A 14917-nucleotide genomic window follows, 5' to 3' on the forward strand; every position below is an offset into this window, starting at 1 on the left:
AAACTGCTGTTTAGGGACTAGTAAATGTCATTGAATACACAGGATGGGGGAACCCGGGAAATTCCCACTTCAAACTTCCAAGCGCCAACAATAACATTTTCTTAGAGTAACTACAAAGCATTTTTTGGGTATCGGCTACAAAACAAAACAAAACCAAGCTGTATTTGCCTAAAGCCCACTCCTTGCAACCAAGGCAGCCTCTCTGTGGCCTTATTTGTCCCACAGGTACTTTTTGTGCAGAGAATCACAGAATGGTTTGGCTTGGAAGGGACCTTAAAAACCATCGAGGTCACCTTCCACTTGACCAGGCTGCTCCAAGCCCCATCCAACCTGGCCTTGAACACTTCCAGCCTGGCATCCTTCTCCTTAAATTCTCCAAAAAAAACCCCCAAAAGCCTGAGCTGCTACCAAGATGAAACACATGAACAGCTTTATTTCGAATGAGCGAAGCAGCAGCATGGAAAAAACCCACTGAAGACCAAAACTTTTCCAGAGGCCAAGCTGTGGAAAACTACAGAGATGTAACACGGAGTTACAGTTATTCAGTTGAGGGTTTTGCTTCCTTTCCAGATCTCTACTTTCAAATCCTAACCTATAAGAGCTGCTGCAACCCCATGACTTGGCCATGCACCTTCAAGCCAAGCCCTGCTACTCTCAAAAAAATAAGCTGAAAGTGCAACTCATGTTAAAACTCCAGAACTCCAAAAAAAAAAAGCAATTATCTTTTGCATGCAGAAAGCTGCTTTAAACAAAATCATTGCTGATCAAACAGAAATTTGAGTTTTGCCCTCAATGGGGTTCAAAGGCTCCAACTCAAAGTGGGAACAGAGCCATAGAAACGAGGGAAAGGATTGACTTCATATCCCCCTAAACAAAAAGAGGTGGTTCAGAGGCTTTGGTTACATCACCCAACTTCTCCCAAATTTCACTTGGATGCTGCACATGTGATTAAAAGCATCACTTAGCCAGACAAGTCTGCTGCTGCAACAGCCCCAATTATTCCTGCTTTTGATGCGCCTTTTGGAAAACACAAGCTGTTTCATCTAAAAAGTGCGATTTATTATTAAAAAGCAAGCACCCAAATAAACCAGAAACATCAAGCATTTTCCCCAGGCTCTCACATCTGTAGTTCTCCAATGCTCACTTACCCAACTTCCAGCCTAATTACACATGCAGAAGTATGCGGGGAGATTTGGAAGCCCATAAATATTTATTGAGGAGAAAACATGTTTTGGTTTATCTGCTTTTGCAAGAAATAGTTCTGGAGAGACAAAAAACACCCACAATCCTGAACAATAGCAGGCACATGCTGAAGAGAGAGCTGCAGCCTGTCCTCATGGATACATGGAAATGGAAGAGAAATTCTCGTGCTTTTATCAGGCAGCAACTCTTGGTTCCTCTTATCATTTTCAAGGTGTATCAATCTTTGCTGACAGCTCTCTCACGTACCCAGCTGGAGGAGCACCAAGTGTTGCTTTATCAACACAAGCAAAAACATCTCATTGCATGTGTTGGAGCAGGATCTTTCAAACTTCTCAAAAAAGCTGTTCTGGGTACAGAAGTGATGCTTTGGAAAGCCCAGAGCCTCATCCATCATTCATCCCAACAACACACGGCCCGGATTTAATCCAAGCAGGGAGATGGATGGATACGACCATCCCAATTCTGGGCTGGTATCTCAAATGTTCACTGAAGTGCTACAACATCACTCAGGGATAGCAGCAAATCCACTGAACATGACAAAGGGAAGGGAAAAATACACAGAGACTTCTCAAGTGCTCTTCTGCCTTGCTCACATTAAATATCCATTTCTTTCCTGCCAGGCAATGTGGGATCAAATCCTGCAGGAGGTTGCCCATGGCACATCCAAAGCTCAAAGTTCAACCACCACCAGCCTGCCACTCATTTTCTCCACAGCATCATCCCTGCCTCCCTCCAGCCAAGGAGGGGGTGAAAAGAGTCAACATCCTTGGCCCTTGCACCTCCACAGAGGAGCCCTTCATGGAGATGACATCGATACAGAAAACCCTGGATTCACCCTACAAGAAACTCCCCATCAATCTCCTCAGCCAAGTCTTACTACCAAGAGCAGCAACTTGAAAACCTCAGTAATTTGAGATTTCACACCCGAACGTCACAATTAAGCACAATGAAACTCTGCGAGGAGGTTGGGACCACGCGAAATTTTCATGTCTATTTTTGTGGCCCTCCTTGCCGGACAGAGCAGGCAGCAAAAGCCTATTTTAGGCAAGCGAGCGAGCAAGGGGTATTATTGTGTGTCCTCACACACAGCTGAGGGAGAGCTGCCAGGGGTGGCTGAGCTTATCTGTTGGGCTCTGCTCCAGGTCCTGCCCAGGGGAAAAGCCAAAAAGTCAGCAACGCATCCCCGACATCCCCTGGCAGGCACATCAAGGCGCCACGCGCATCCCGAATTTCTGGGATGCGTGCACACAGGCACGGAGCGTTACTGGGAACGCCACGAGCGACTCCCAGGGAGCTCAGTTCTGACAACACCGAGGAATTGTCACCATCAGAGCTCGTGGCACACTCAGGGCCCTGTCTCTCCTTTTTATTTCCCACCATTCTCCAAACAGGCCCCATCCAACTTCAACAAGAATGACGAGATTTAATGCTTGGAAGTTTATTTGCTCGCTTTCATCCCAGCTGCCCTAATAATATCACTGAGAGCAACCCAGAGAAACAAAATCCCCTCCTTGCTTCCCCTCCACCCCCTGCTTTGGTAACATCTGCCATGCGAGCCTGAAAACAAACTCCTGAAAGTCAAATACCAAACTTTTCACCTTTTGCCTTAAGAGATCTGCTTTCACCCAGGATCCTTTTCCATCCCTTTCCTCATCCAGGTCCCCAGCGCTTCCCTTAACACCTGAGAAAATCCAAAAGCCTTTGGAGCAAAGCCACCACTGGATGCCTGCAGCATCTTAAGACAGTATTTTATTTTGAGATAAAAGGAGTGGAAATTAGACAAAAAGAGCTTTTTGGCTGTGCACATTTCTTTAGATCTACAAACACTCCCTGGTGCATCTTCACAGTAAATATATACAAGCACAGTAAAATAAATCAGAGAAGAATACTGAATTAGCATTTCCATGTTTTTCCCTGAAAAATATCAAGGACCTGGTGTGAGTGGAAGCATTTAAGGTTTTGAGGGCTTGTTACTTAAAAAAAAAGAAGTCTGATTTATCTTTGTTTTTTATCAGGGGTCTGCACAAATCTGAGACTCAGCCACTTGTGTCAAACCATGAGGAGAAAAAAAAACTGTTCTGCTTCTTAAATCTGCCTTAAAAATATTTAAATAAAACCCCATCACCACATGGCATGACAGGAGCTTGTCAGGAGCAGTGGTGACACCTCTAACACAGCAGTGGCAGTGAGGGATTGCACAAACAGGATCTCAGAGGGATTCTTTGCTTTGCTGTCCTGAACCCGGACTAATCACCATCAGATTTGAGTAATTTTGGTTAAATATTGTTAGATAAATAACTGTGCCTTCATTATCCTGCATTCCCACAACAGGTGATGGGCTGAGCTGAGGCAAAGAGCCTGAAGTCAGCTGGGTTCATCTCACAAATGCCCAGGCCAAAGGTAGGTGGGAATAAAGGTTCTGAAACAGCAAAAACATCAGGGCAGGTGAAGAACCATCCCTCACAACCCTGGGTGGGGAACTGGGAAGAGAGGGGACAGCACAGAGACTGATTAGGGGCAAGGTGTCACTTGTCACACCCATGTGCTAGAAAAGCGAATATTTCATGAAAAAACCCACCTGTGGCAGCTCCTGTCAATCAATTTGGGGCAGGGGGGGAAATGTGCATTTTTTTTTTTTTCATGCCCTCTAAATCCCACGGGGGCGATTTAGCTTCTCCCAAGCACCAAGGTGAAGCACGGAGAAGGGAGGCTGCTGCCTCCGTGCAGAACCACCCGTGCTCCCCCCCACACCTCCCTGGGCTTCCTAAAGCAGCGCTTTGAAAACACCCTCGTCAGGAAATTCGGAGGGAGGCCGTCCCCTCCCCGGCACACAATCGGTATATCCACTTTCCATTAGAGGGTAGGAAGCCTCGGGAGCCCAACATCCCACTCTGACATCAAACTGCTAAAACAGGAGTTATCAGATGGAACGCATGGGTCAGCATTGTGCCTCGAGACATAAAAAGGACCTTGGTATTAATGTGAGGAAATGTGACTATTGTGTGCAGAGTGATACCCATTCAAGCCCAGACCACTTGTCTCTGGACGCTACTCTCCCTGGAATATCCTTGGCGCCAGCATCCAGCTTTTCTCCTCGTCCCCTTGAAGAAAAAAGTCATCTGGGCAGGGGCTGGGCCAAGACTTGGATGCCGTGTTTGGTGGCGGCGGGCGTGCACGTGTGTGCCTCTGGAGCGGGATACAGGAAACTGTTGATTCTCTGTATCTAGCAATGATCAATTGTGCGCAGGGTGGAACAGCCTTTAATTTCTCCTGAAGCGTAATTCGTGTTCCGCTGCTTCCCCCCCACACCCCGGCAGAGCCACATCCTGCTTTCCAATTGGCTTCTCGCTGCCGGCAGGAGTTTGCCTTGTTCTCCCCAAAACTGCTCTAAAATCACCAGTCTGAGCATCAGCTGCAAGTGGGAGAAGTTAGGCAGCTACAGCTCCACAAATCCTGGATAAATTGTGCCTAAAACTAAGGAAATACTGTGCAAAACCTCTTGCAATGTGGGTAAGGAGAAGTTGAATTGTTTCAGAGCCTCAAACTACAAAAACAACATTCAGAACCTCAAACAACAAAAGCAACATCCAAAGAACTGTTTTAAAAGCCCAAACTACAAGAACAAGATCCAAGTGATTGTTTAAAGCATAAAACTGAAAGAAAACCAAGATCCAAATGATGAAAATATGTGCCTTGCTGATTTAAGGGAGCTGCCAAGGAGATAAGAACGCTGTGATTGATGGCAAGGATGTGTCTCCACATATTCCCAAGACTCACTTGCATGACCTGTCCATTCAATTTAAGGCCCAGCCTAAGCCAAAATTGCTGTATTTGTTTGCAAGGATTTCATTCCAGGTGTGCTGCAGATAAAGCTTTCCTGGACAACGGGGAAATGGCTTCCCACTGCCAGAGAGGACATTTAGATTAGACTTGAAGAAGAAATTTTTTTACATTGAGAGTGGTGAGGCCCAGTTGCCCAGAGAAGCTGTGGCTGCCCCTGGATCCCTGGAAGTGTTCAAGGCCAGGTTGGATGGGGCTTGGAGCAAACTGGTCTAGAGGAAAACATTCCTGCTTACTGCAGGGGGGTTGGACTAGATGACCTTTAAAGGTCACTTCCCACCCAAACAATTCTGTGATTTTACTTGCAAACATTTATTGTGACTTCAGAAAAAGCCTCAGCCTAAAAACCACCCTGATCTTCCCCCAAAAAGGCAGATGCCAGGTCGAAAATCCTCCAGCTTCAAATAAACACCCATCTTCCTGTTAGAGCTACAAACATTTGCTGAAAACAAATGTTACCACCAAAATCCAAGTCACAAGGATGAAAAGCAGAAGAGAATTAAAAAAAAACCTTTCATCAGTTAACGTAAGGAAGCACTGAAACACCCAGGAGAAATGGCCCAAATGTCACCACTGAGCAGCACTGTAGTGCTCAGGCATCTGCACTGCTTTGGGCTCAGTATTCCCTGCAAAGGCAGCCAGTATTAATTAAAAATAAGACAGGCCATACCTTGAACCCCAGATTTCTTCAAGCCATCCTGTTTTACACACACCAGTGCACAAAGCCCAATATTTTATGTCAATGGTCAATTGTTGGAGTTTGGTGGGTCGTGCTGTGTTTTGCTGGCTCAAAGCTTAATCTCACACAGTGATGTTTTTAAAACAGAATTACAGTGGAGAGCATCCAATTATGCTCATGGAGAGCTGCACACACATCACACAGAGAGGAACAGCTCAACAGGATGATGCAGAGCTGTCACTGCATCTCTAATTCCACCTTCACTGCCTGCCAGCACCTGCATCCCAGGGTTCCAACTCATCCCCTCCCTAAATGGGAATTTTGGATCTTTTAGCTCTATATTAAGGTGGGCAGCAACCTCACAGCAGCTGACCCAAAAAAAGTCTCCAGCAGGAGAGAGTTTGGGCATCACATTCAGCCAAGAGAGCACATTTTGACTCAAACATTTCACCCAGCTTGGAGAACACAGGAAAATTAGATGAGGAGGCAAAGATTCCACTCCCATGCTTGGTTTTCCTCTGTGTTTTCAGAGCAGCAGAGGATTTTGTAGGGTTCTGGTGCACCAGCAACCCAAGGGGTAGGACATGAGATCTTGGGATTTCTGGCATTGCCTGGAGAAACTCTACTTTTATTTCCCCCTCCTTTCCAGCTCGTCTCGCTCTGGACAATCCATGCAAAGGTTCAGCTCCAGCTTTGTTCTAGGAAATCAAAACCTGAGTATAAAAACAAACCTCCCAAAGCTTCCAAAAAGCGGCAGCGATGGAAGGGAATTTCTGTTCAGGGAACAATTCACTCCCAGACACACCTTGGCTCTAGCATAATTAAACCTCAGTTTGGGAATTGGATATTTTTTTCAGAAGTTCAGGGTATTTTTCTTGGAAGAGCTTAAGAGGTTCATCTCAGCCACCCTCAGCCACCCAAAATGTCACCCCTCCAGGAGAATCAGCTGTACCCTGTGCAGCCACAGACTGATTTGATGTGTATAAAATCCAGCCTGGAAGAAACTCCAGTAAAACCATCTCTGTAAAGGAACTGATAGCCCAGATGACTCCAACACCTGGACTCTTACGAATTCTTTGCCTAACAGTGAAAAAGCTGGACTTTGGCTGCCTGGATCACTTTGATGTTGTAATGGGGGGAAAAAAAAAATCTATTTTTTCACATATGCGCTTATTGGAAGTTTGGGCTTTTGTTCTGCCTGAAGCTCATTTTAAAAATCTCCAGCCTTCCACTTGAAACAGGACCCCAGCACATCAGAAATCCATTTTTCCTTAAAAATTCTAATAATCTCAGCTGGAAAAAAAAAAAAAAAAAAAAAAGATACAACTAATAGCACCAGCACAAACAGCAGTGCTTCAGGGAAATAAGGATGCCTTTTTTGTCCTGTTTTGGATGGAAGAGAAAACAAAAAAAGCCCAGGAGGACAGACAAGGAAAGTGAACTTCTTCAGATGCAGAAGAATCCACAGCACTTGCATTCCTCATCCCCAAACAATGCACCCCACGGCATTAAGTCCTGACTTGTCATAGCAGAGCACAGCTCCCTTAAATCTTTCAATTAAGATGGCATTTGTAAAATTGCAGGCTTGGAAATTGCTGGATATTATTCCTAAGTTCAAGTCATCGCTCAAGAGTCAGAAAGCAGACTCCAAGATAGTCAAACAGGGGTCCAGGCCGTGCCTAATCTGCACCACCATTCCCAGGAACTGCTTGCTGGAGATCAATTGGGGTTTGCACGTAACCTCAAAATAACTTCTGACAAACTTAAAGGACTCTCTGCCACTGTGACATCAAGAATAATCCAGAGCCTGTGCATTTAACCTCTAAAATAGCCCACATAGGCAGGCTCCAGCTGTTGGGACAAATCCAGGCTGCTCTGTATCCAAAAGCTGCGTTTTCCCAGGCACATCCCACAAAATCCAACTTTCACAAAATGGGTGGGAAAGGACCTTAAAGATAATCCAGTTCCACCCCCTTTCCATGGGCAGGGACACCTTCCACCCCACCAGGTTGCTCCAAGCCCCGTCCAACCTGGCCTTGGACACTTGCAGGGAATAAAGAAGGTTAAGTTTTGTCTAACTTCAGAACTACTTATCTTACTAAAATTGAAAACATTTTCTAGAAAAATATAATGGTTGCTACATCTAAGCAAGACTGCCACAGCCACCAAACACAAAAAAAAAAAAAAAACCAAAAACAAAAAACCTGTTTAGCTGCATGACTTGATTTCTGTCTTCTCCTAAAACCTCTGTTCCTCAGACTTGGCTTGGCATTATGTGGGATCTCAGTTTAGATCTGTATTCCCTACCTCCTCCAGTTTTACTTTTCAAAGGATTCATTAAGCATATGGGAAATTAAGCAAAAAAATGGGGATTTTATTCGATTTTGTGCAGAAGAAAAAAAGTTCAAAATCACATATGAAATGAAACAAAATGACAGAAGTTTTTGGTGAAGGGCTTGGCTATTTTTCTTCCTCACCATTTATCACAGGCAGTACTGAGGATACTAAAACACTGCGCCTGAAGCAAAGGTTCAAGGATGGGTTGGGCAAGGCCTGGAGCAGCCTGGCCTAGCGGAAGGTGTCCCTACCCTTAAAGAAATGACATTTAAGGTCCCTTCCAACCCAACCCACTGTGACCCCACGAAATCCCACCACCAGGAACAACCCCTCCCTCCCATCCCTGTTTTTTTTTTTTTTTTTTTTTGGGGGGGGCCACTCACCGGTGGCGCTGGGAGGGCCCTCGAGGTTGACGTTGACGAAGAAGCGGATGCTGTCCCCGGACACGATGGTGGAGTTGACGCCGTCGAAGAGCTCCTCGCTCGTCCCCTCCTCCTTCGCATCGTCCGTGTCGCACTTGAGGTACCCTGACAACGAGATGGGGGTGTCGTGAGAGGGCTGCAGGCTCCCCTTGCCCACGGCCGGCAGGGAGGCGGTGTCCGTGGAGTCCATGTCCGAGTCCATGGCTGGCAAGGTCTTTGTCCGTGGATTCCAAGCGCCTGTGGCCGCGTCTGTGGATTCCGAGTCCGAGTCCATGGCGGGCGCGGCCTCTGCTGCCGCCAGGGCCTCGTGAGGGGCCGCTCTGAGGCCCCGTGAGGCCCGGGGCGTTCAAGGAATGGCCTCCAGCACGTTTTGGGGTGGCCTCGAGGGCTCTTCCCTCATGCCAATGGTGTGGGCAGCCCCAGAAACCTCGCTCCCCTTCGGGTAAAAACCACCACAGCATGAAAAGGCTGCATAAAAAATGCAAGAGTTGCGCCCCAGCCCACCCCGAACCCAACGCCTCCACCGAGCCAAGGCCGCGCCGCCGGTTTTGCAACGCGGCAATTTGAAACTGCAGGTGGAAAAATTAAAAAAAAAATATATATAAATAAAAGAAGTTTCCAAGGAGACATCTGATACGGACAGAGAGACCCACAGTTCCCCACAGGGCAGAGGAGCAGGTCACTGGGGGTGGCAGCACTGAGAATGCGAGACAAGTTTCTTAATTACACCAGACAACTCCTTAGCCTTTTGCAAGGCTTTAATTAGAGTTTAACCCAGCCTCATCCAACAGCAAAGTGGTCCCTGCAACATCTCATTACGGAGCAGCTGGAGGACTCTTGTAGCACACTCATGTATCATGTTTAATTAGGAGAATTAGGGACATTATAGAATGTCGATTTTTACATTACCAGGATTATTCAGCAGCTTCTCCTCATCTTCTAACAAGTCTTTTATGCCTAATTTGAAGCAGGAGGGAGATATTTCATTAGCTGGCTCTAGGCACTACAGTGAAATGAAAAGGGGGAGCTTCAAGGCAGAGGCTTGAATTGAAACTAAAATATTGATGGCTTTTTTTAAAGCCTCGTATAAGCAAATGTGGAGGCAGCAGCTGAAAGCAGCACATGCTGCCTCGGAGGGATCGAGCCAACAGTTCTCCACCACAAAACACAAACCCAGAGGAGTGAGGCCACAAACAGGAACTCGGTGACACAGGACAGGGGCTACAGCATTTCCTGCCACGAGCTGATGGAGCTCAGCATCCCCCCAGAGGGCTCCGAGGGTTCAAAGGGCTGCAGGAGCTTCAAGCCTTCAGATGACTCCTAAACTGCTTATCAAAGGTGTGGGAAACCTGATAAAGCCCCTCAGATTAACCCCCCTCCTGATCCCTGCCTCCTTCACCTTACATCTTGACAGGAATAAATGTGAGCAAGCCTTGCCAGAAGTGCTCTGAAGGCTTCAAAAAGCATCCAGGGTGCTGCTGTCCCCATCCAGCAAAGCACACCGAGGGTATCAGCCTCTGCTGCTGGCAGAGCTTAGGGTGTTTGCATCCCTGCATGATGGAAACTTGTCCAGACAGAAGAAAGTGAGGTGAGGAAAGTACAGGAAACACCTGAACGCTGAGGGCACCACCAGCTATGGAATCTCTGCTGGCAGATGTGGCAGGGATGTCCTGGAGGGATGGGCAACAGCCAGACAAGGTGCCTGCTGCCATCAGAAGTACTACGAAGTCCCTCACAAGCACCTCAACCCCAAACTAAGTCCCACAGTTGGGGTTTGGTTCCTCCAAAATGCTTTTGGACACTGTAATCTCTCCTCAAAGCTGGGCACCCACAGTGCTGACACTCCCCTCAGCGCCAGGAGATTTTGGGCAGCCCTGCAAAGGAAAAAAAAATCACCCTGGGGAAGGCTTTTTCCTCCTCAACCACATCCAGAATTGCAGCCTCAGGGAAGTTCTGAGCTTCATCTCCAACTTTCCCACTCACTGGGTCAGATGGGAGACACATAAGGATGGTTTGAGCACCCAGCTCTGAGAATATGACTGAGCTTTTCCTCCCTGTCCTAATGGAATTAGATGGGTAAATAGGGAAAAGCCAAGCAGGGAAAACGATTTATTCCCCTCCCCAGCCCCTGAAACTGGTTTCATAAGAGGGTGGCAGTGGTGGCCTCTGAAAACAGAGAGGGCTGGAGACAGGAGAGAAGCAGCCCAGGAGCTGGAAGAAGGGCAAGGGTGGAGTAGGATCAGAGGGTTGGGCAGAGGTCAGCGAGGACTCTGGCAAGGGAAGCATCCTCTGTTCCTCCCTCTTTGGGGGAGGAAAGAGCAGAACAAAAGGCAGCCGAGCCTCGTGTCCCTTGGGCAAGGCACGGACAAAACACTCAGCTTGCAAATAATCCCCAACCTGGGCTGGACAGGAACTGCATCCCAGCCAGGTGTCTGCTTTGTCACCGAACCACCTCCAGGCCTCAGACCACTCCTGTTTGGAATCCTTCAGCCTATTTCATCTGCCAGCAGCTTGAAACCATGAGCAATCCACGCCTGTCAAATGCAGGGTGACCTCGAGGTGACACAGGCTCTGTGGTGGCAGATGCACCTTCCCTCTGAGCTCCAGCCCTGCCTCCAGCCCTGGCAGCTGCTTCCCTCCCCATTCCCTGACGTTCAGCGAGTGCCAGCCCGGCTGCTTGAAGGGCAGCAGATGCCACGAGCGACAGCAGAAACTGTTCAGCTCCTCTGGAAGCTTGATGGGTGTTTTGCAGAAGTTCAGAGCAGGATCTGATGTGGCTGTTGCAGAATTTGTGCAGACTCCAATCGAGTTTCCATATGGAAGTCCCATTAACACTTCACAGGCTTTGTCAGGAGCAGTTGTTTCAGAGAGAGAGGACAGAGTTTTTGGCACTTTTTACTAGCATCAGATTTCCTGGGGGAGAGTTTAAGATCTCCAAACTGGTGTTTCCCCCATCTTTATCACTGCAAGTTGTCACTTTCAGATGAAGGCAGCATTTGCTGAAGTGCCATGAGCTCTGTGACAGGGCCAGTCAGAGCTCTGAGCACAGAAAGTGCCAATCCAGCCCAAAATACGGTCTAAGAGGGAAAGAGAGGGAAAGAGAGGGAAAGAGAGGGAAAGAGAGGGAAAGAGAGGGAAAGAGAGGGAAAGAGAGGGAAAGAGAGGGAAAGAGAGGGAAAGAGAGGGAAAGAGAGGGAAAGAGAGGGAAAGAGAGGGAAAGAGAGGGAAAGAGAGGGAAAGAGAGGGAAAGAGAGGGAAAGAGAGGCTTGGCTGAGGAGGATCTGGAATACAGTTAAAGCTGGCTCAGATCAGTGCAGCCCTCCTGCACCATGAAGGACACACTGTGGTCAGGATAATCCCCCTCAGTCCACCCTGCAGGACTCATCTCATGGCAAAGAAATGGAAAAATATGGGAAGTGCATGAGACCAAGGAGAGCAAGCAGCATCCTTCAGTGGTGCAGGAACAAAACCTCCTCCTCACCCTCTGCAGCCAGAAGCAGCAGATGCTTTCACCTTAAATCCTCCAACCGGAAAAACTAGAAAATAAACTCAATTTTATGCAGGTGCTGGGAAGAAGAAAAAAAAATAATAATAATTCAGATTTTTCTGGTGATTCCCCTCCAAAGCATCAGCCCTTCCTCTGTAGCTCATCCCAGACCTGTCATGCTCTAATATCCCAATATTCACACAAGATCAGGCTGGATGGGGCTTGGAGCAACCTGATCTAATGGAAGCTGTTCCTGCCCATGGCAAGAGGGTGGAACTGGATGATCTTTCAGGTTCATTCCAAGGTTCCATTATTCCATCCCCAGCCTTCTCTCTTTCCTCACATTCTCAGCTCCCATCTCCCAGCTCCTGCTGCTCTCAGCCCTCTCACAGCTCTGACAAGGTGCCTGCCCTGCAGCTATTTTGCTTTGGAGCTGAGTTTTAGTGCCCAGGGCTCTGTAGAGAGCAGCAGTGACCGCAGCTGCTGCCATCAGAGGTGGCATTGAGTGTCCCACTGCTGCTCTGGTGGCACCTGGCAGCTGCACCTGGGACAATAAAATCAGCAGAGTTGAAGTGAGCAGGAAGCTCAGCCTCAGCCACGTCAGATATATTCCCTGGAAAAGCTGAAGTGGGAGCAGCACTCCCAGCCCAAGGGCTGCAGGCTTCTCCAGGAAAGCCAAAAACCTTAATCAAGCTCAATTTCCTGGGAGAAAAGCAGCTTTATTACTAAAAACATCCTCTCACACCCCAGGTGATGGGAATTGTTCCAGCCACAGCCCCTGCACAACCTCTCGAGGTGTCTCAGGTGACAAAGCCAATTGTGGAGCTTTAACCAACATCTGCAGGCACAAGCCACTAACTCAGAGCAGCTTTCTGGAAGCAACTGATTTTTACCCTCAGTTTCCAAGGCAATCTCCTCTCCAAGCCTGGAAAACCATTCTCATCTACAGCAGTACCTATTCCTTCTGTCAAATCCAAGCCCAGGCTTCCAGAATCATGAAATTGCATCTCCTCCTCTTCACCCCTCCAAAAAAAAACTCTCCTCAGAAAGCCAGGAACCTCAAACTACATTCAAAGAGGCTTTTTGAGCAATGATTGGCACTCCAACACTATCAGCTCGTCATGTTAAAAGCCATTTCGGATTTCTCAAGTGAGTTTTTAGGCACAGAAGGGAGCAAATTGTTTTGGAAGAGTCCAAGAACCATTTTTGCATCCATTTTCTCAGAGGAATTACAGGTCAAGTACAGGAGGTCAAAGGAATCAATGATAGCAGTGTATATTCAATAGCTTTTAAAGGTAAAGGAGCATCAACTGGGACATGGGCATTCCCCTAAAATCCAGCCTGGTTCTTTTGAGCATCCCAGTGCCTGGCTGGAATAGAGTATTAAGGAACTCAAGAGAGATTTAAGTCTAAAAACTGGTGATAATACTGGCATTAGGTTAAAAAAAAAAAGTCATCTTCACCTAATTTTTCTCCTTGTGGATTTTTAACTCACTCTAGCCAAGAACAGACACTAATTTTCAAGAAAGGCATGAAGCTTTAATTAACCTGAGCTCTCAGCTCTCAGAGGGTTTGCTTTGCTCCCTGCAGGCTCCGATTCACTGCACCACTTGGAAAACACCCAAATCCCCAACTTTGGGTGCAAAAGGAAACTCAATTATTAATGGAGCATCCACCTCCAAACTGACCTTTACACTCTGCACAGAAAACACGGATTCCTGGTGCCTCCATAGGTTAGGTAACCTTCCGTCAGTTAACTCAGGCAGGGAGAGAGCAACTGGAGGATTCAGGAGAGACCTGGAAGAACTTTGTGCAACTGTTATCAGTTCTCCCATCTCCAGAACATTCCAGAAAAAAGGGGTTTAAACAGCATCCTACTCCCACATGAACCAAAGCAAGTTTGTATCTCACAGGCTGATTCCAGCATAATCACCTACTTACCAAAATAATTATATATATATATATATTTTCAGATAAAATGAGAGCAATTACACTGATGTAACCACATATTTTAGGTAAACACACACCTAAATTTTACACATCCCTGCTGAGGTTAAACTGCAAAGTCTGGGGTTTGTTTTGCATGACAAGAGTCATGAAAAACATCTTCCTTCCTAACAAATTATTGCATTTCAGAGACAAGAACAACTGCAGTCAGCCAGCAGCACCCAAAGCTGTCTCCCACCCTACTAAAACTGTGAGCCACAATGATTAAATAAAGCTGGAGGCTTGCTAGGATTTTAAGCTTTTTCTCTGGTTCACAGCTGAGAGAGTGCCTGGCAAGGCTGACAGGAGATTTAGCCCTGGCAGCCACAGGGACACTGTGCCAGCCCAGGAGCCAGCTGGGGGGCTGGGGGTGTCCCCAGACCTCATGGCTGGAGGGTTTGCTGCTGAAAATTTATCAGCCAGGAGGACCCAGAGCTTATCTTGGATAGAAAAACTCCTTTATTAAGATTCACAGAGAAGTTGTGGTTGCCTCATCCCTGGAAGTGTCCAAGGCCAGGCTGGACAGAGCTTGGAGCAGCCTGGTCAAGTGGAAGGTGTCCCTGCCCATGGCAGGGGTGGAAGAGATGGTCTTTAGGGTCCCAACTCAGATAAATCACTCTAGGTTTAAGCCAAATAATTTGGGTTGGCACAGGCAGATCTTCAGATCATGTAAATGGGATTTAGAGAAGTGTTCCCCAGTGCCAGACCTTCCACAGGTACCTTAAGATCCAGGGAAGTGTTGGGTGATGCTTCTTGGCTCTCCAGCACTCCCTAGAAAATATGGATTTTCTGGAGCAATGACCACCTGCTACGATGATGTCAATCCATTACTTACGCTCAAGAGCACAGATTAAACCACAACCTCCTCTTGGAAAAGCAATAAAAGAAAAAAAAAATCCAAACCAGAGGTAGAAAGGTGAGTCACCAAGAGCAGAGCTCTCCCAGATCCCTGCACCACTGGCT

General features: G+C 47.2%; 1 protein-coding gene across 4 annotated transcripts in view; it reads right to left on the reverse strand.

Moving 5' to 3' along the window:
* SLC4A11 (solute carrier family 4 member 11) overlaps nt 1-9089 on the reverse strand; it is a 67504-nt gene extending 58415 nt beyond the window's left edge. For 2 of the 4 annotated variants that reach the window (XM_053940325.1, XM_053940323.1), the window contains exon 1: nt 8443-9089. In XM_053940325.1, the coding sequence (XP_053796300.1) occupies nt 8443-8755 (313 nt within the window). In that variant the 5' untranslated portion in view covers nt 8756-9089. The remainder of the gene's footprint in view (nt 1-8442) is intronic. The other 2 variants (XM_053940327.1, XM_053940326.1) reach the window with 1 other exon arrangement.
* Nucleotides 9090-14917: the final 5828 nt, after the last annotated feature.

The sequence above is a fragment of the Vidua chalybeata genome, chromosome 4 (assembly GCF_026979565.1).
Source record: "Vidua chalybeata isolate OUT-0048 chromosome 4, bVidCha1 merged haplotype, whole genome shotgun sequence".
In the NCBI taxonomy this organism is placed as follows: domain Eukaryota; kingdom Metazoa; phylum Chordata; class Aves; order Passeriformes; family Viduidae; genus Vidua; species Vidua chalybeata.